Source organism: Rhinichthys klamathensis, unplaced genomic scaffold (genome assembly GCF_029890125.1).
Source record: "Rhinichthys klamathensis goyatoka isolate OS25496 unplaced genomic scaffold, OSU_Roscu_1.1 h1tg000336l_1, whole genome shotgun sequence".
In the NCBI taxonomy this organism is placed as follows: Eukaryota; Metazoa; Chordata; class Actinopteri; order Cypriniformes; family Leuciscidae; genus Rhinichthys; species Rhinichthys klamathensis.
In genome coordinates this window covers 1,091,715-1,113,910 of record NW_026606850.1, presented here as the reverse complement: position 1 = coordinate 1,113,910, position 22,196 = coordinate 1,091,715, and the positions used below count along the sequence as shown (strand labels likewise).

Below are 22,196 nucleotides of genomic sequence, written 5' to 3'. Positions count from 1 at the left end.
ACATGGCTTTGGACAGTATTGAGTTTCTATAATAGTTTAGGATATGGGATTGATATTGTATTAGTGCACATGCTTGGCTGATCGAGGAATCAGGCTTTTAATGATGCGTCTCCAGTTCCACCACAGTCCAGTCGCCTTGCGGGGAACTGGCTTGGCTGCTGGGGGAGTAACTACTGACTGAAGCCACTGTCGCGGTGGAGCAGTCAAAGTGGGACATGATGTGTGGCCACAGGCTGCTCTCCAGAGGGCTGAGGATTCCCCCTCCCTGCCCAGGCAGGTACAGGAGTGGAGGACAGCCGCCCTCCCCGGCCAGAAGCAGAGTCTGGTTAATCAGCTGCTGGACCATGTCCAGTTTTGTGTTCCAGTCCAGCTCTTGTGGTGGCGGTCGGCGAAGGTTTCCGTTGGCCACTCTCAGCGGTAGGTCCGTCGGGATTGAATGGCCAGTCTGGTTGGGGGACCCTTGGTTTCCACCAGATCTGTTCTCCGCATCCTCTTCCTCCTCGCTGGTCTCCATGGCCTCGTAGATGGTGCAGAGTCCAGATGAGGGCGACAGGAAACACGGCGGTTGCCCTTTCACCTGCGACTGCTGTTTGACTCTCTGTTGCTGCTCCATCTCAAGCTGGCGCTGCAGGAGCTGTCGGCGTAGCCGGTGTTCCTGCTGCTGCTGCTGCAGCTGCAACTGAAGCAGCTCTCGGCGTTGCCTTTCCAGTGCCCTTTGCTGATCCTGCCTCTGCCTTTCCTCCTCAAGACACAGGCGTTGCAGCCGTTCCTGCTCCTGGCGCCGTCGAATGTGTCTCAACTGCAACTGGTGCTGCTCTAACCGTCGCAGCTGCATGTTCGGCACCAATGCAGTCAGTGGGAACCTCGGAGGAGCATCAACATGCTGGACATCGATGCGAGGCTGTGGCTTCTGTAGCTGCCTCTGTTGGTCCGGCAGAGGAGCAAGGTAGTTATTGTCATTCATTTCTTGGATTAGTCTTGGATGGTTATTATTCTCCTGTTGGTTAAGTGAAACTTCACCAGTCTGTATGTTGTTCCAGGGTTTCCCTGTGGACAGTCAAGAGCACTTGCAATATGCGTTTACTGACAGATTTGTTATGAAGAAGGGTGTGACTGAACAGGAACAGAGGAAAAGCACAGACAGAAAGAGGAACAGGCAGACAAGAAAATAAAACACACAAAACAAACAACAAATTAGACAAAACTTAATAAAGTCTGGAATCGAGTTTTCCCGCACATCCTTCCTGTAAACACCTTAGAATATTTTTAAAAACTAGCAAACCATCACATAAGGAATATTCTGTGTTCAAGACATTCAATACGGTGGCATTCTGTTGGTTACCAAAGAAAATAATTTATTATGGGTTCTGTTTGTAAAATCAAAAAAGAGTCCATGCGCCAAGTGCTCTCAAGCCAGAGATGCTGTGGATCGAGCTTGTATTTAACGTTGAATATTCCTTTCAGGTAATATTCAGTGAACAAGTTAGATTGTGCAGCTCAAAAAATGTCACCAGCAAGATTCAAGAGAGTAGTTCATTCTGACTGAAAATATTTAACTGTGTAAAGAAATCTTGAATGTTAAGCCCAAAGTATACTAAGGTTTTTTACACGTACGTGCAGGTCGCAGATGTGCACTACATTTGTTTTGCTTTAATCAGTTGTTCAACCAGGTGTCAACACTGGCCCAGGTCGTTGTTTCACAGTAGAAAACGAAACTAAAAAGACAGAACAACAACATCAAAATACCGGAGACTGCAACAACAACAACAGATGCCCGCATTGACAAGCACTTGTGTAAGGGGGTTATGAGATAGCCACAGCTTTAGTTTAAAAGAATACAGAGACATGTTTATTGGTCATAACTTCTGAAGAAAAATAGCGCAGACACTGGACAAGGATGAAACTTTCTAGAGCGCATGTGTCGACCACCTGTGCACGTGCATGCTATCAAATGGAGTATACTCAAGTGGAGTATGAAAGGTTTTGTGTTCGCCTATAAGCATACGCTACCATATATTCAAATAAAAACAAACAAAATATATTTTGGGTTTCATTCTGGAAATTCAAGTATGTAATCAAATAAATTAGGTGTCATATCTAAACCAATCCAAGGATTGGAGTGGGTTGCAGAGTGGGTTCTGATTGTTTGGAACAGTACCTGGATTAAAAATAAAAAATGTAATTTTTCACTGCATATGTACCTGAAATACATTTATAGACTACCTGAATAGGACTTAGAAATGTAAATAATCATATATAAATATAATAAATAAAAATGTAATAATAATATGATATAATATATTCATAAAAAACAATAACACACACACATATATATATATATATATATATATATATATATATATATATATATATATATATATATAACAATCTAAATAAAATGTAAAAATAATATAAATGAAATAAAGATAAAATTCCATTAATGATGGCAGTTTTTAAGGGTAAATGATACATACATACATCCACATGATGTGGTAATAACCTAAACTTGCTCATTTTTAAACCTTAAATTAAAATATTGGATTTGTGGGAATTTGGAGAGAACAACAAAATCCCTCTCTTAATGTTTGTCACCTGGCACACATAATTTCGCATAACAGAACAGACAGAGAGCTAAATGGATGATAAATTGTACTTTGTTAAATTTACCACCAGATATTTTTGATGTAAAATGACTTTTTTTGATGATGGGTGATTTAAAAAAAAAAAGAAAGGAAGTGCAGAGGAGATGGGAGAGAGAGAGAGAGAGAGAGAGAGAGAGAGAGAGAGAGAGAGAGAGAGAGAGAGAGAGAGAGAGAGAGAGAGAGAGAGAGAGAGAGAGAGAGAGAGAGAGAGAGAGATATACTGAGAGATGGAATAGGAAAAGCAAGAAAGAAAGTTCACTGACACAGGACCAAATTAACATTCAGGCAGGTTTTGAAATATTTGTGTCAAGTTTTTGTTTATGTATTAAGAGATACCATGCAACTTTATTGTGTTTGGCTTTCAGGGAGGGGTCCTGTTCTTGTGTTGAGTTTAAGAGGAATGACATGCTATTGAAGAGGGGGATTATAGACTATGAACACTGACTGTCATTTCATCAAAACACATCTGGAATAAACACCATTTCAGCAGATATCCATTTCCTGTTCAAAATAAAATTCCACAGGAGCACTCGGATGAGAATAGACCATCATGCCACTCAAAAAACAAAACAAACAGGAACAGACAGCCTTGCAATGATGTTTAATGGAATATTGTGAATCATTAATGTCCAAACATCCCCGGATGATGTCTGGAATCATATCAAGATTATAACAATATCTTAATTAGTTGCACATGCAGTTCCAATTCTTGTTGAAATGTCCCAATACTCAGTACACTGACCTGCGAGCATCATTTTAAGTTTTACAAATGCAAGAAAACACTTGAATTTCCATGAACAGAAATAGTAGTCCGTTCTGAAGTACACATGTCCAACTACTGTAAATGAAAGAATCCAGATCAATCTGAGCCCAGTACTTTAAAGCACTTAAGTTACGTGCCAATGAGAATCTATGTTATCCTTCACTAAAATGCGCAGCAGTAGCCCAAAACTAACAAAACACAACCAAAAATTGGAGTATGACTTGCCATCTAACACTCATTCACCTCCTATGTCAAACACTTTGAGAGTGAAAAGCTTCTGAAGATTATCTAACCTGTATTTAATGCTAAAACAGTTAGTGCTGGACACTGGAATAAGTTTAAAAAGACAGTAAAGCTACTTTTACAGTGCAGGAAAACTGATGTGTGTACAAACATTAAGGTAAGACAGGGATCATAACAACAAATCAAATAAAAACAAGAAGAAACAAAAACAAAGTATAAAAAATTGACATTTGATTGGTAAAAACAGTAGGATAAATACAAAGGTAGTTGAAGTCCACCAAGTGTTTATTTTTTTGCATTTTTGTCCTTTCATCAAAGGACGTTATCTTAACTTAGTCTAACATTGCAGGTTCAGGGGTGCCATGAAGCGCAGTGTTATTTAAAAAGTACATTCTAATAGAAAATGAGAATAGCTACTGTACATACACAAATTGAAGCCATACAATCATAACCATCACCGTGGTAATAAAAGAACAGAGAGCAGCTCAGACAAAGCTATAATCCCTCACCTGGCAGCTCCCCCTTTCTCTTTCCCCTTTCTATTACTTATTTCTATTAATTTCTCCGCTCGCTAACCCCACATTTGGAAGAAATGAAGGACACAGGGTGGGAGCTTGGGGTCTGGGGTAGACAAGGTGCATTCCGAAGGAGGGACTTTATACGTTACCTGCCAGAAAGTTATCAGTCTTATCACATATAGCAGAGTAGTAAGGTGGCTGGCCATCTGTATCGTCCCCATGTTGGGGTGAGAGGTGCATGGGGGACTCGGGATCCATTTCCTCCATAGAGCCTGGGTCTGTCTTACTACACAGCATGTAGTGCTCGTCAAACCCAGCATCTCTCTCTGTGGGCTCACTTATAGGCAGCAAGTCCACTGGGCAGCCCAACAAGTCATCACTGTAGGCGGTAGCTGCTGGTAGGGTGAGCTCCTTGATGAAAGAGGGATCCTTGGCCTCTTCTGGAAGCTGCTCTTCATTTTCCAAGCTAAAGATACCTGGGCTCTTTCCACAGCTCTCAGCCATGGAGTGGGCATTGGAGATGGACGCGGAGCAGTCAAAACCATAGGAGGCCACAGAGTTGGCTGACTGAGGTGTATCCCCATCTTCCTCTCCAATCTGTTCAGGGGCCTCCTCATCCTCTTCCAGGGCTGCAAGGTTGTGGGGGACTGTGGTGTTGTCATCAACCGTGACATCAGGGTCATTGATCTGCATCTCACCCTCTGTATCACTGGCCTCATCACCGGAGGTTGATGGTGATGATGGAACGGAGGCTGGTGCTGTTGCCGCATCACCCAGTACCTCATCGGCTGGCAGAGTTTCTGCCTCTGCCTCTTCCTCTTCCCCATCACAACGCTCAAGGTGAATACCAAGGTCCTGCTCCATGTCTGTATGCATGGCAGGGACTGGTGTTTGCTGCTTGTCTGATCGGGACTCTACACCTGAGCTGCTGTCATAATCCCGAAGCTCTTCAGGTGTGCTGGTCTCACTGCTACTGTGAACAGCCAAGGCTGTCCCACTGAGAGTGCTGGACTGGGACATTCCAATGGCAGGAGCAGCCAAGATACCCGACTCTGCTGGGACAGAGCTCCCAGTATCCTCTTGTATATGAGATTGAGGTTCTGATGCTTGAATTAGGGGTGAACTCCTGTCCAGAAAAGCCTCAACTGGGGATTTGGGTGGTGTATCTGGATCAGCTGAGAATTTGGTGGTTGTGTCTGGGTCGACTTGGAATTTGCTAAGTGTTTCTGGCTCTTGAAATCTTGAATATGACAGGCTTGATTCAGACAGGATGGAGGCAGGCTGGGCCAAGGGATCAGAGAATGGATTTGAATGACTCCATGCTGCTGTCAAAGGCATAGATGGTGCTGCAGCAGTGTGACCCATGCTCTTGAGATCTAGATGACGCTCTTCTATGTAATCATCATCATCATCTTCATTACTATCATTTCCACAAACTCCAAGTCCACTTTCAGCTATGTGCCTGTGGACCATTTCCACATCTTTGTCCTCCTTCTCTAACTCTTTCTGTTTCTTGTAATACTCATCATCATGCTCTAAGCCCAGATCCATGTCTTCCTTCATATTATGCTCATCTTCCTCATCATCTTCTTCATCTTCACTACCGAAAGACTGAATTCCAGGAGGCCCTGTGAATGCCTGTTCCCTGTCTGTCTCGCTCATGATGAAGTCACCTGTCTCTTTAGCACTGCAGCTGTCTTCAGCATTGAAGGGATATGTCACTTCTGAGTCATGTTTGTTACTGCTGTACATGTCATCTGACTGCATCATACCCCAATCACAGCTGGCAAAATCTGCCACCCCCTTTTTAAAGTCATCTTTTTTCTCTGTCTGGGGCACTGATTCCTTTATGCCAATCTCTCTCACCTCTTCCTCCTCCTCCTCATCTTCCTCCCCCTCTTTATCTTCCTCCTCCTCTTTCTCTTTCTCCTCTTCCTCATTATCTTCATTAATCTCTTCTTCAGCTTTCTCCACTGCCTCTTCTCTTTCTTGCCAGGGGCAGACAGGAGCCTCACTTTTGATGTGATCCACACCAGTGGAGCCCAGCAGACCAAAGTCTCCCATCACATTCTTTGCTGCAGAGGGCATCTGTATATCGTTCTGCTCTTTTTCATCATCATCGTCACTTTCTTCATCCTGCTGACTTTCCTGCTCCTGGTTCTCTATGGTCGCAGTGCTGGTGTACAGTGAAGAGCTCTGTGCCCACGGTTCAGCTGGACCCTGCAAGCCCAGTAGGGGAGCTGAGCTTGGGAGCTCGACTGGCATGAATGTTGGGCCGGTGGGAGAGGATGGTGGTGACAGTATTGTGGTGCCCAGGGGAGACACAGCAGGCACTGGTTCCTCCAGGCTGACCAGATCCATTTCAGCAGCCAGTTCAGACATGACATAAGTGTCTTTATAAGTGTCCATGCTCAGGGGGACATCCTGGGGATAGACAAGCTCTACCTCATCAGAGGTAGGAGAAATAACAGGTGTAACTGTGTCTTCAGGTTCCTTATCAAAGGCATGAGGAATCACAGGTGAAACAGTTTCAACAGGTGTCTCATAAGAGGTAGGGGCAATGACAGATGTAGTTCTGTCTTCAGGTGTTTCTTCGGAGGAAGGAGGAATGACAGGTGAAACAGTTTCTTCAGGTGCCTCATAAGAGGTAGGGGTAATGACAGGTGAAACGGTTTCTTTCGGTGCCTCATAAGAGGTAGGGGGAATGAAAGATGTAGTTATATCTTCAGGTGTTTCTTCAGAAGTAGGAGGAATGACAGGTGAAACTGTTTCTTCAGGTGCCTCATAAGAGGTAGCGGGAATGACAGATGATACAGTTTCTTCTCGTGCCTCATTAGAGGTAAGGGTAATGAAAGATGTAGTTCTATCTTCAGGTGTTTCTTCAGAAGCAGGAGGAATGACAGGTGAAACAGTTTCTTCAGGTGCCTCATAAGAGGTAGGGGGAATGACAGGTGAAACAGTTTCTTCTCGTGCCTCATAAGAGGTAGCGGGAATGACAGATGATACAGTTTGTTCTCTTGCCTCATCAGAGGTAGGGGTAATGACAGATGTAGTTCTATCTTCAGGTGTTTCTTCAGAAGTAGGAGGAAGGGCAGGTGAAACTGTTTCTTCAGGTGCCTCATAAGAGGTAGGGGGAATGACAGGTGAAACAGTTTCTTCTCGTGCCTGATCAGAGGTGGGGGGAATGACAGATGTAGTTATGTCTTCAGGTGTTTCCTCAGAGACAGGACAAATGACAGGTGTAACTTTGTCTTCAGGTACTTCCGTAGGGGCAAGTACAGATGTAGCCATTTCTTTAAAATCATCTTTAGAGTTCTCAAAGGAAGCAGGAATGAGAGTTGTAAATGAGTCTTCTAATTTCACCTCAGAGGCAGCAGGATTGACTAGGGTAAACAAGTCCTCAGGTGTCTCTTCAGTGGCAGCAGGAACAAAACCTGTAGCTGATTCTTCGGGGGCTTCCTTAGAGGTCACCACAGAAACAACAGCAGCAGCTGCAACAGAAGCTACAGCCGTGGCTGCAACCACAGCAGAAACCACATCCTTCTTCTCAACCTCTGTGGCTGCTATGTCTGCAGGCTGGGAGGCTTTAGGGCCACCCTTCAATGGCATTGGAGTGCTACTGCCAACTGACTTCTTTGGGCTGCTTGTTTTAGCACTGGGCTTGCTGCCTGTGGTCTTGGAGCTTGCACTGACCTCCTTGGAAGGTGTTCCTTTGCTCTCCTTGGGCTTACTAGTCTTAACATCTGCCGCCTTGGTGGAGGTGGTAGGCTTTTTGGAAGCTGATTCTGCCTTGGCAGTGGAGGCTGACTTAGGTGTGTCAGGTTTGGTGGTCTTGGCTGGTGCTGGCCGGGTGAGTGGAGAAGATGTGGGCTTCTTGGTTGCTGGAGTGGATGGCTGCTTACTGACATCTAATGAAAAAAGAATATAAAATTTCAAACTTAGTATCACAGCTTTAAATAGAATTTAAATAGTGTAAATACTGTAGACTGAAAGTATGTATTTTATGAAATCCTAATAAATATTTAAAACACAGTAAGAATGCTTCAAGGATTGCATCTGATCCATCTGAGCGAGCTCTTAGAAATCTTAAATTTCCTCCAGAGCGGAGAACGGCTTTCTGAAGAATCCGCTCCGCTCGCTCATTCCGCTCAGCGCCGCTCGCTCAACCCAGAATGCACTTTGGTGATTTGCTAGTTCTAGACAGTCTGTAAAATAGCTAATCACGAGTGGAGCAATAGGTCATGGAGTTCAAATATTGTTTTAGTGCAGTTGCAAGCCTTATATATAAATGCACAGAAAAATCAAAGTTAAGAACGAGCAGGGAGAAGAAATTGAAAGGGAGTGTGGTGAGACTCATAGATTCATATTGGAATCTAAAGCGGCACATTGGCAGAAAGCACGAGGATGTGCTACGCTAACATTGTGCAGCAAAAGGTGAACTATAGGCGTACGATAATAAATTAGATAAATAGGTAAGGTAGCTATTGTGTTGTACCTTGCTCTTTATATGCGAAAATTAGTTTTTATGTGCATATGATACGCCGTTTTCGCGTGCATATGATACGCACTTTATTGCGTGTAATACACACGCATCCCATAACACTAATCCTACCCAAACGTATGCTACATACGTACCCCACACCACTAATAAACCTACCCATGCGTATCATATGCATGGAAAAACTAATTTTCGCATATAAATTGCACGATAAACACATTGCATGCTATAGAGATGCATTTAGTGTGACCGGGTTGCACGACGAAATTTCTTTCCCATTAATTTAAGAATGCACCCTCTCATTTAGGCTAAATCATGGCCACAAATTAAATTTGTTGTCTGGTTTTAGTAAATTATGGCCACATTGTTGAAGTAATTTATCCTCTCGTTTTATTAAAACACGGGAACTAATTATTACAACGTGGCCATGCACGATTTACTAAACCAGGCTAATGAATTATTATATAGTATATTGTGTGTTCGCTTTAATTAAAATGAGGAAACTAATTATTAAAACATGGTGGCGTTGGGTGGGAGTAATGGATTGTTAATTCGTTATGCAATCATCATATCAGTGCAACTAAAAATAATCTATATAGCCATAGCCAACACACAAATATTATTTATGGGCATGATAATCCAGATGCGTTTTGTGGAGTTCTTTATGCATTTCATCTTGTTTTTATTTATTTTTTATGTGCCTGTTTTGCAATGGCAGTTATGTTCACGTAAAATTGAATATACTTTTTCAGTTATTGCATTTTATAGGCAAGTTTGCTAAAGGGCAATGTCATGTTTTTTTAATTGATAAAGTTAATTTAATGCATTTAAATGAATTAAAGTACAGAATGTCATATCATAACTGATATTTATAATCCAACTATTAATACATTATTTCAAGAAATCCAATACAAACCGAAATCAATTAGCCTACTACAGAGAAATGTAATGTCGGAGCGGGATCTGAGCGGGATTTGTTTTACCGGTGAGCGTGAGCGTTTTGTGAGTGGAGCGTTTGCTTGGGCTGTGAGCGTCTGAGCGGAGCGCATATTGAGCGGAGCGTCACACCGCTCCGCTTCGCTCACATGCTCTGATCTGAACTACATGCATGCGTTTATTGTATTCCACGAGGTGCCCACCTTTCTTGACAGGTGTTGTGGTCTTAGGAGTCTGAGTGGGAGTGCGACCAGCAGGGGGTGCTGTGGTTTTAGCAGGAGAAGGTTTAGCAGTAGTAGATGGTGTCTTGGGTGTAGCAGTAGTTGGTCTGGATGTAGATGTCTTGCCGGCAGTTGTTGGGGTCGCAGGCTTAGGGGCAGCAGGTGAAGAACGAGCTGCAGGAGCAGAGCCAACTGACCTGTAGATAGCAGATGTGACAGAAGAAAGTTAAAAAATCATTACAGAGGAAGACCATGTCAAATCTTAATAACAGGTGTGGCGAGTCATTAAGGCATTTTTTAAAGGGATAGTTCACCCAAAAATGAAAATTCTGTCATCACTTACGCACCCTCATGTTGTTCCAAATCTGAATGAGTTTCTTTCTTCTGTTTTGTGTTCAACAGAAGAAAGAAACGAATACGGGTTTGGAACAACATGAGGGTAAGTCATGACAGAATTTTCATTTTTGGGTGAACTAACCCTTTAAGTCTGCTCCTAGCTAGCAAAATTTTGTGGTAGGAGACTTCAGTTGCGCTTTCATGTCCAGCTAGGACAAAGACCCCAGCAGTTAAACAGAAGAATGAAAGATCACACAGAGAAGTTATAATACTAGTTTGTATGAGAAAAATTCCATCTTCCTCTTCTTATGACATTTTAGTTGTGGGTGATGGGCCATGTATCCCATCTAGGGCAGTGACTCATTGGACAGAGGTTTGTTAGTCACAGCACAGAAGGCCAGGACAGGTAGCTCAGGAACACAACCTGGAGCAATGTTAATACTAGCAAAAACATTCTCTTCAAGACAACCCCTCCCCCAGTTATCTACCCACAATGCCTCTCTTCTACCCTGCGGTGCCTGACTCAGTGGTAGTACACGTGTTTTGCCCTGAGAAAGGGATCTAGTATCTGTCCACTCTGGTCTAGTATGAGTTAAACTCGGCACACGCCAGTGACTCAATACATGTCCAGGTCAGGTCTGAGTAAACTAACCTACATCCTGTGGGTCTGGCAGGAGCTTCTGATTTCCTCTGTCTACGCTCCACTGCATGTGTCTCTCCTGTTCTAAATAAAGAGCTGGAGAGCACGAGGCTGGGCGACAAGACACAGCGAGCACCATGTAAATCTTTCATTGTGATGACTAAAAATAAGCATGGAAATCCCACTCGGGAAAAGAGTATGCATCACGCTAAAATACATGCGCTATGCATTTCACATTTCATATAGGCAATGCACTTGCAGGGATGAGATGCTACATAATTCTGGTGTCCTACATATGGAGTATCAGGTGAGAGAGTGAGCGGGTGAGCAAAAGAGAGAGAGATCCAGCAGTGAAAGTTCTGGAACAAAGAGGGCAAGTCTATAAACAGATAAACCTGACAGAGAAAACCACACATGAATTAATGCAGTGCTGTGTTGTAGCTCCTCGACCTAGTTTCACTTTACAAAAACACCTACTTAAGCTCACAACCTGGATTAGTACATTAGTCTGTGAGCCAACTTGATATTTAGGCCTGTGAACAGTTCATAAAGAAGGTGTTCAGTTGTTTTTTAACCACATTTTCAGATTTAACAATTATAAAGGATGGCCAATATATTTAATAATATATAATAATCTATATTATTTAGTTGTCAATATAAAGTAGAAGCCATCATCATAAAAATCATAATTTTGTACTGGGTCTTTAATGCTTTTTCTCTCACACCGAGTCATCCCTTCATTGATTTTACCATCAAAAAGTCATACTTAGTAGACCATAGTAAAGACACACAGCAAGTGGGAATGAAAGAGTCATCATATAACAGGTAGAAAATAATGATTTAACAGAACATTAGGGAACAATTGTGACTAGTATAGGGAAGAATGCACTATGAGATGAGAAAGACTGCGAATGAGAGCTATAGAAAAAGAGAGCGAATGAGAGCTTCTATAAAAGTCTTCCTCTTAATCTCAAACATAAAACCGATATGTATAATCTACAGTGACAGGATGACTCGGTTTAGGAAGAGCGCTCGCAGAGATTAGCAGTAGCATCATTCTCTTGGAACATAAAAGACAGAGAATGAGTTCAAGAGAGTGCGGGACAGAGAAAGAGAAACAAACAACCTCTTTATAATACAATGAAAGAATACAGTGACTAGGAGCCGTCAAGCTCCAATAAGGACAATAACAACAGTTCATATGACTTGTGCACTATATTATTTGGGTCTTTTATGGCACATTTATAGCACATGTGTGGTACTTTATTGTCCTTTCGGGAACCTAACAGCCCTGGTCAAATAACAAAAAAAGGGGCTTTCCGCTGTCAAGATGGGCTTTTAATAAAACCTGGCTGTCTATGCAGCAGAAATATGAAGAAATTAAAATCGGTGCTACGTGACTAGAGAAAACTGAGAAAAAGGGCTGTGGTATTCTCTTTTACCAAAAACTTCAACACCCACAATGCACTTTGATGTTGGCACACCCCTCTGTCGATCCGACTGTCCGTGGGCAGGATTACAAAAATGTGGAAGATAAAGCTGTAGTTTTAACAAAAGCCCTGGAGCTGTCACAAGACATTTGCTGACAAATAAACAGTGCTTATAATATTGGTGCAGGTAATATTGAGAAAGAGTGAAGAACATTGTTCGTTTACATGCACTCTGTTGACAATCTGCAAGCTAATCATTTAATTTTCTGCAAAATGTAGAAAGTCATACTGGTTTGGAGGAACATTAGGGTGAGTAAATAATGTCATTGATTATCATCTTTGAGTAAACTGTTTCCCTAATAGAAAAGGCCATTATTTCCCATTTTATCTTCACTTGAGTGTAATTTGCCGTCAGATCTGTGTCATGGTTGGGGGCAAATACAATGCACATTAAAACCCCAAAATGCACCGAAGCTTAAAAACAATCCAAGCACATTGACACACATGCATTTGCGTGAATTGCTTCGAGCTAATGGCGCGCCATTCAAGCATTTTATAGATAGCACTTTAATGATTTGTGAGCGACGGGGGAAGCCTGGAGTCTTATTGGTTTATAACCACTGTTTAACTTGCTGTTATATTTGTGAGTGACAAAACTTCCCCTGAAGCCACAGCGGCAATGAGGAAGACGACCTCCTCCTGAGCCAGTGACTGGCAGACTATGGCTGATGAGATTTTAATAAGGCACTCTGGCCTGAAGGGACTCTTTAACCTCAATAAAGAGGTTCACGTCCCTTCAGGGTGAATCCCGGTGCATTAGTGAAGCTGTGATTCAGCAGCGTTTGATGAAATTGCGTCTACCTGCTGGCACTCACCTGCGTGTCAGTTTGCTGTGTTAGCTTGATAAAGGCCAAAAGTCGTTCATCTGAATAAAATTTTATTTATGTATTTTACCCCAACAGCAAAACTGGTCTGAGTCATAGATCGTAATGTGCACATCTGCAGTGATTTCTTGGCTTGCGGCAGCAAATATGCATCAAATCAAAGATGCCTGTAAACACAAACTCCTGCACTAACTAGACAGCACACGGAGCCATTTTGTTTTTGTTTAGGGCCTGTCCCAATACCTCCCCTTCCCCTAGATTTTTGCCCTAACCCTCGTTTTTGCGCGTTCTCGTGTAGGGGTAGGGTGTCCCAAAACTTTAGGGAACAAGGGGGAGTGCTATTCTTCCCTTAAAATCAACCCTCAAAACATAGTGAGGTCCGTTGCAGGCTTAAAACTAAGTGGGAGATGAAATTCCCCAGGATACCTTGTGAGCCGGCCAAATTTTTCAAACAAGATGGTGGACACCGCTGGATAGGAACAATTGAATTAAGTATATTTTCGCAAATAAGCATGTTAAAATTTCGAAATAGGTTGGAATATGTTAGTTTGATGCACATCCAATATAGACTGTTGAGTTTTGAACACTAATGTTTCAAAATATTTCACGAAGCTATCTGACGATGTTCATGATATCTGCCGAGTGCTTCGAGAGAGTCTCCCCATCAAATATACATCTGATCTGGGTAGTTAATCTAATTTTATTTTCGATTTCGATTTTGGCTTCCAAGGATTATAAAAAGATGATAAATGAGGTAAAACTATTAAAAACTAGCCACGTTCGTCTAGCGCATCATTTTTCCCTTCACAGCGCGCTGTCATCTCAAAAGAGCTATTAAAAGCACAATGATCCGCGCAAGAGACGTTGCCCCTGTTCCCATAGCGGTGCGAGTTTGGAACGGACTGCAACTAGACAAGCAAACCAATACTTTGGGTTTCATGTCCGTCTAAACGATCAAATACACACAAAAATATGGCAAAATGACTGAATGTAAATAGTAGTAGGCTACTACTGGTAGACACGTCGACACTGCACGTGATGTAGGTGAGCACGTTTGCTACGCTAATTTGCATATAGTGGTGTCCCATTTCATAGGGAAAGATCTTCACCCCCACTTCCCTCGTTGAGGGGACTTTACTGTCGAGGGCACTCAAAACCAAGTGGAAGTTTTAAGGGGGGAGAAATGGGACAGGGCCTTAGTGTCTTTCAGACTGTGCCCTACTGAAAAGACCATGTGACTTTCTTCTGTGGAAAACAAAAAGTAGCTATTTGAAGAATATCTTATAATAGAATATTTTATAATGCTTCCATTCAGTTTCATTAAACACCATTCTACAACATTCTTCCTTTTGTGTCCCTTGAAATAAAGTCATACAGATTTGAAATGACGTGAAATTAAGTAAATGAATATTTCATGTTGGCGGGAACGATATATGCTTTTAAAATTCGAGGAAAGGAAACTATTTAAACATAATCAGCTCAGGCCACTGAGTCTCACAGCTAGACTGAATAGTGAAGACAAATGTGCATGTCCAGAAAACAGCCATGTCAAACTGCAGGAGCAGGACACCAGTGAACGGCACAGCCTAGAAAGATGCCGAAATCAGACAAGCGAAGAACACGTAAGCGCTGCAGCAAACTCAGAATCACTGAAGTGTTGTAAAGCATCCATCAAGTTGGCTGTTGGGCACTCAGAGACACGCACGCTCCATTTGGAGATTAGGTGCAGTGGCTGCAATAAAACATCTCTCGGGAGAACTAAACTCCAATGAACGAGAGCAAGACGGACAAAGAACGAGAGAAATTAATTTATGAGAAATGGTTTAGCAACAGACGCACCCTTTACCGACTAGCCCATAGCTCTTACATCAGTATGACATCATCATCAGGAAAGAGCTCATCCATTAAGGTTGAGTTACGACATAAATCAAAACTGATTCATATTCCTGGCCAGTTCTTTCATGTCTGCACTACACTTGTGCAACTAGCATGACTTGCATTCGTTCAACGCTGTTCGAACACGACCCCTTCAAACTGCTGTTTTTTCTTCATGTTTTCTTAATACTTGCTCCCTTTATCTCAGCCTGAAAAGTGTAGAATATTGTAGCACTATTTAGTTCAGCAGTCCAACTGCAACATTGAAGAATGCTTTGGAAACAGGTTTTTTTTTTGTAGAAACTGCAATCCTACATATTTTATGTAGCAATGTAAAGGTTTTAGGTGGCAAGAATACACCTTTAATGCCAACGGCATATTTTATTTATTTAAAATCCAGTAGGTACAGTAGATGCAGAATTCCCTGTACAACCTCTTCTGCTGAAGGCGTATATGCACACTACGCAAACATTCTTCACACACACACACACAAATGCAAAAAAAATTGTGCTGTGCCCCAAAACTAAGTCATATATTACTGGACTGTGAAGCAAATGTTAAATTAATATAAAGGCACTGCCCTCAAAAAAAAAGTTTTGCTATGCTGCTCAACTGCACAAATTTCATCTTCGTTGGCCTGAGGTAGAATTAAATACCTGTTAGATCGAAGATGCCCACAGGGTCAAAATAACGATACAAACACAAACTCCTGCACTAATTGGACAACAGAGGCCTTTTTGCTGCCATTTAGTGTTTGAGCTTACAGTCATAATGAGGCAGAGACAGAAAACAAAGGCTCAGGGTGGATTCCCCAGATTATCTTTCCTAAACCCAGTGCTGGAATATACTGCAGTGCTAATAGTGTCATTTACACGGTCTTTCCTTTTCAAGCAGCATGTGATGTAATCTGTGTTTGAGACAGCAGCTTTCTTTCTCTATCTTGAAATAAACGTCCTGTTCAGCTGTATGATGAGTCATGGCAGAGCTCTGTTTTTGACTTTTTATAGCATGAATATCAATAACATCTTTGATCAAATTAATCATACAAATTGTAGGCAACTTTTTACTGTCTTTAGTTGTCACCTTTGCTAGGTTACTCATAATTCTTTTCTTTTTTTTAATGATTCAAGGCTACTAACTAACTAAAACAGCAATTAATTATAGAGCTGCTTGGAACAATAACCTAAACCCTCCAAAAGAGAACTTTGACAGACCCACTTTTGTCCTTACTTTAAAAGCACTGGGGGAAAAACACTACAAACCTCTTTAAGGAAAAGAAGGTAATCAATGTCTGTCAAAATCTAAGGAGATCTGCAAAAATGTATGTATATTACATTACAAGAGTTCACATGTTACAAAATTCACACAAACATTTTTCCCCCACCCACACATAACATCATGAGTCTGAGCTCCTTTACAGGCCTCAGGATGTCCCTCATTGCCTCTATAAACAAGTAACAAAAAACTGTTCATGGCTGTCTGCAGGCATCTCAAAACGGCTCCAGTGAGCTCAATGTTATGATTCCCAGCATGACTAAGATTGTATCCCTGCATGATAATAACCATCCTAACATCTCTCTGCATCTGTCCTGGATATAGGGAGATCTGCATTATATCAGCATCTCGTTGTGTGAAACTGTCGAGACTAGTCTAAACTTTCTCTCAATCGTGAAAGAGTTCCCCCTCACAGTTTTTTTGTAATCAGGAATTTGAGGACTATGCCAGTTAATTTCCAAGCAAATAAAATTCTTTCCTGTTCAGGCTTAGATTTGATGCCTAATACTTTAAGTATTCAGTGAATGAAGAGTAGTGATTGTGAGAGATGTGGGCTGCAACGTGAGCTGAATGAGTAATGCCTGAAGGACTTTGGAAGAGAATGAACTACTGCAATGGCCCACATTGCGGAATTCTAATCTACAAAACATGGGCTGGGAGCTCAACCAATGAGACGCCTACCTGGTTGTCTTGGCGACGGGTGGCCTATCAGGTTTGGGAGAGCCAGTGGTGCCGGTCTTGGTGGTGGATGCAGTGGCGGGCCTTGAAGCTGGAGCTAGAGTGAAGGATGTTTAAGAGCATTGAACAACAAGACAAATACAGACCAGAATACATACATACTCTGTACATACCATAATTAATTTCATGAAAAAAAAAATATATCAGGGGTCTCCAACCAAACTTCTGGAGAGCTAAAGTTCAAATACACCTGAACCAGCTAATCAAGGTTTTCAAGGTTACTTGGAAATTACAGACAGGTGTGTTGGAGCAGGGCTGGAAATCTGCAGGACTCCAGAGCTAGTTCGAAATCGCACCCTGTACCCTGATTCACTATTCCCAACATTACTCCACTAATATAGTCCACTTGAAGGAGTGAATGAAAATGAGTGAGTGAATTCAGAAACTGAGTCCGCCGCTTTTGCATAGTTCGTGCTTGCTGTTTAATAATCATTTGAAACTTAGCAAGCTGGCAGCTCTAGTAGTTAGATGAAAATATTTATCTTGAACTCTGTCATGGAAACAAGCATGTATAAACCTTAATTAAACAATTTAATAGTCAATTATATTATGCCTGAATTTATACGATATTAAGCTGTACCCACATTGGACCAGCGGTTTGGAAAATGGATGTATGATTCAAGACGTAGGAATTAATTTGGCACAACCCTCACAGTGCATTATGGGTATTATCTAGATGTTGAGTGTACATCAGTAGTACACTCGTTATTGCGGTGCATTATGTGATTGAATGAGTCCACTCGATAATGTCGACGATGGTTTCGGACCCTATTTAAGGGTATAGGGGGTGATTTTGGACACAGCCCAGCTCTCCAGGAGAAGGGTTGGAGACACCTGGCCTTCACTGAACTTCAAGAATCAAGAAGCTCAGATGATTCTTCTGACTTACCTGTAGTTTTTGGTTTAGACTTCAGGCCATTAGCTGATGCAGCAGGGGCTTTCTTGATGGGCTGCGCTGTCCCTGTTGTCTTCACGCCATTGGCTGGAGTACTGGCAGGTCTCGCCATCCCCATTGGCTTCTTCTCAGCCACCTTGGTAGGGGTCTTGGTTGTGGGTGCAGTAGTGGAGCCAACTGGTTTTTTAGAAGCAGAAGTGGTAGAGGTTTTCTTCTCCGGGCCTCCTGTTGTGGTCTTTTTGGTGACACCATTAGCTTGCGACTTCTGTGCCCCGTTTGTTAGACGGCTTTGAGCAGTGGTGGGACGGGAGCTGGTCGTGGATGCCTTGATACCAGCGGTGGGTGCCTTTGCTTTGGCAGGAGCCTTCGTCTTAGCTTGGGGGTCTGCAGGCTTGTCCTTTCCAGTCTTATTGGTTGCAGAAAGTGCCTCTGTTGGCTGTGGTTCACCTTCTGTTTGCATTGTGGGCAAAGCCTGGTCCTGAGCTTCACCCACTGGCGCCACCTCGATCGCAGGACCTGCATTTAATGCTTCCATTGGCTCCATTGTTGCTGTGTCAACACCATCCGGTTTCATCTTGTCCTAGTCCTGGAGGTCCGTCTCAGCAGGAGAGAAATCAGGAACCCAGGACTCAGTGCACTAGTTGGAGTCTACTGCTATCAGTCGGCCTAAGATTGACCTGAAAACAAAAGCAACAAAAGAGTTATAGTCGGATTTGAGACTTCAGACAATAAAAAACAAGTCTGGGCAAGACAGAAATCTGTACCCCCTCTCACTGGCGGACGGACCTAAGAGAACAATCAGATAAAGAGTCAGGTTTGGTTAGCATGCAAATGCTTGAAGAAACGCTTAAGAAAGAGATTAGGAATGAGGTAAATAGCCTGCTGTGCCGAGGGAAAACAACAGCTGATTCAGAGCTTGTGGATCTGTTTAAACTGTAACCGAACGGAACTAAAGCCACACAAGATGATGTTTCCAGCTATTAGGAGTGATGGTTGGCATAAGATTACAGCTGTCATTAATATAGTTTTACATTTGGCAAGACATCCATCATAAGATTATTTTGGTGCAATTTCTTGTGTAAAAAATATCTGGGTGGGGGGATTTCTAATTGCTAACTACTAGCAGCAGCAATGCCAGATGCATTACCCACAATGCCTCACTGACGCAGATGTTGTTTGCATGATTTAAGAGCAGCAGCTCCACAGCAAAGTTCATCCAGTGGAAGAGGCCAACGAGAGGAAGTGGCTTGGCTCAAATGAGCATGGGAAAAAAATTACTGAGTAAGAGTAACACTGAAAACGCACACACTCATCTCACTCACGCACACACTCAGGCGGACATCAGTGTCACCGGACACCTCGGCCTTATTATATTCCAGAATCTTCCAGTTTTTTTCTGAGGTCGACATTCATTCCTCCACCCCTCAGACTCATTCTGCCCATTACAAAATCTCCTCAGTTAGTCCTCACACAGATGGTCCAGGCAGCTGAGCATCCCAAATGAGAGAAACTTGGGGGAGGGGGACAGAGACAGTAATGGAAAAGAGAGAGAAAGCCCCGGGGGAAAGAACCCAATTCATATATGCTGCCAGATATGAGAAAATAGACATGAAAAGATATATTATGTCTTAGACAGAGATCTATCTATGGCCATCGGTTACTGATAGGAATTGTGCACTTGATGACATTAACAATGACCACACATTGACTTGAAAGCAACTGTTCACATGGCAAATGAACAATAGAGACAATTTTTCAGACCTGCAGATTGTTCACTTTGTTCCAAAACAGGGACTTAAATTGTTACAATGACACATTCTTCTTGGTTTGATTCGGTTTTCAACTGCAATGCTCAGAATCAGACAGTGCTGCTTTTTACACACCAAATTTCCCATTATGATAGTTTGGTCCGTTGGGGGTTGGTGTGCTTTCTCACCAAAAGTGAACCACTACAGTGTTCATTTTCAATTAGGCCGGGACGACCATGTTCAGGCAATCTCGGACTGATAATTTTGGTACGGATCCGAGTGCAATTGCCATGTTATTAGATGCCTAAATGAACCCAACTACGCAATCACAAAAAGTAACTATATGGGCGGATTAAATAATGCTTTAGTTTGTAATGAAGAACATCAAAGATTTTAGCTTTATAAACAAACTCAACCACATGCAACATCGCTTCCACCTCAGAGAGCTTAAGGGCTGTTTTCCCTGATGAAAAACACCTCCTCTAGATCACATCTCTCTATTTTAATGTTGCTTATAAATACAGGCTTTGTTGCATCCGCTCTACCCCTTCTGACTGTTTTTCTCTTGCTATTGATCCAGTTAGGAATGATAAATGAGAATCAGATGTGAGAACGTCAGGTGGTGGAGAGCTGAAGAGGTTAGAGGAGTGAAACCGCCTCCTTCCGAGAGGAAAACACACTCACCATCACATGGCCTTACGACCTTAATGATCCTGCTGAGGGATATAGACAGCTTCCTCTACATGTAAACAAAAGTGACCCGGGGGGTCAGAAGCCTATGCTGTCCATCTAATTATGGGGGGAGGACCTCTTCTGACTTCTGATGACCTACAAAGTGGCTGATTTCGACAGGCAAGTATGAAAAAATTAGACTGATAAAAAGTAAAAGTTTAATCTCTTATCTGAATAAAAAAAATTAAATCATATTTATTTTTATCATCCCTCAATAGCTCATTTTTTATTGAAGAACATACAGTTCTTGAAACTTCTGAAATCCCCAAATTAATCGTGGTTAATGTGTCAGCGCTCCCAGATTGTGTTAATAAATTTAAAAACAAGGAGCTTTGTCATAATTACTGCAGAAATACCCAATGTGTCTATAGGTGTATTAAATAAATAGGGGGCCTACATGGTGGAGGCCTTCGAATATTGTGTTGGAAAATGGGGGGCCTTTGAGTAAAAATAATGATGTGCTACAAAATCTTTGTGATAAACACACTGTCATTTAATATTAAACCCAGCTCTAGGGAGCACGAGATGGAGAGAAAACGACCAGAAAAGGTAAATATGGTGGCTTTGTGACCTTACAAACATAAGACCCATCGTACCTACAAACCGTCTTACGCACAAACCCTCTTACCGACACTCCGTCACTCTCAGGGACGAACCTGCACACGCCTCGTGCTTAATGCCTCATCCAATTATCGTAACCAATCCCTGTGCAGGATCCTAATGCTCCTGAAGGGATGACTCCACTCTTAACAGCAGCCGGGCGAGAAGCACTCATCCCCTATAGACCCACATATGATGTAAACAAACACTGCATACACATACACATACACGTTGCATACCTTCTAGAAGCAGTGTTTTTGGCAGGTCTCCAGCGACGGCGCATCAGTCTTTTAATTGTCCCGCCGCTGAACCGCAGATCACTCTCATGCAAATCAGGTCATCGCCGCATTGTAACGGCAAAATGCACTTTGGCCTCTTTATCTGAGGGCAATGCACAACACAGCCATGTGCATGCATGCATGCATAAATGCATTTCTAAGTACTGCATTGTGCCTTAAAAAGTCCCCTGTGTGCAAAGCTCGCTTCTCACAATCAGCTAACCACTGCGGCACAGCAGGTGCTAACAGGCTAATGCCATCTTAGCTTTAGCCACTCCGGGCCAAACCCACATGTCTAAAAACTGAAGATCAAGAATACTGCAAAAAATCTGAATAGCTCACAATAGGAAATGTTTTTACCCCCCTTGAATCGCAATCAATGGAGAGATTGTGAGAGATGAAGCACAAATTTGCACACCGCCGAGATGCTGCATGAATCGCATGGCTTCTCCCGGCCCGTTTGCATGCACTGGGGACATCGTTGCTGGCGGCGGGCCTCTGATTTGGCGTATACTCAGAGGGCTGACTAATTTGCCACAGTTTAGGATTTCACATATCAAATCTGTCCAGCCAATTCTCCATTGTGCCTCCGCTCAGATAATAGACACTTAAAAATGTGTAAGGTTTTTCATGCATTTGAATTCCATATTTTCCATATATTTGGCACACACAGTTTTAACTAATAAATGAACTTATAACTAATAAAACTAACTTATAAACTTAATGTGATAATATATATCGAAACGTACAATTTCTCCAACGCAAATATGCCATGATTTTTTAAGTGCAGAAATGTATGTGTGACTGACAATGCATCACATTTAGATTATTAGTTTTTATTAAAAAACATGTAATGAAAATGGATGGATTTTTTTATATGAAATTCAAATTAAATCTTATATTTAGGCCTAAGTATTTTTATTTTGAGAACAGCATCTTTATGC

At 42.2% G+C, this 22,196-nt stretch overlaps 1 protein-coding gene across 1 annotated transcript; it reads right to left on the bottom strand.

Moving 5' to 3' along the window:
- Nucleotides 1-97: 97 nt before the first annotated feature.
- Nucleotides 98-21,762, bottom strand: prr36b (proline rich 36b). Its single transcript, XM_056272373.1, has 6 exons — nt 21,671-21,762; nt 17,889-18,571; nt 16,943-17,036; nt 9,804-10,018; nt 4,316-8,074; nt 98-1,047 (listed from the first exon to the last, which is right to left on the bottom strand). The coding sequence occupies exons 2-6, from the start codon at nt 18,466-18,468 to the stop codon at nt 98-100; spliced, it is 5,598 nt and encodes a 1,865-aa protein (XP_056128348.1). The 5' UTR covers nt 18,469-18,571; nt 21,671-21,762.
- Nucleotides 21,763-22,196: the final 434 nt, after the last annotated feature.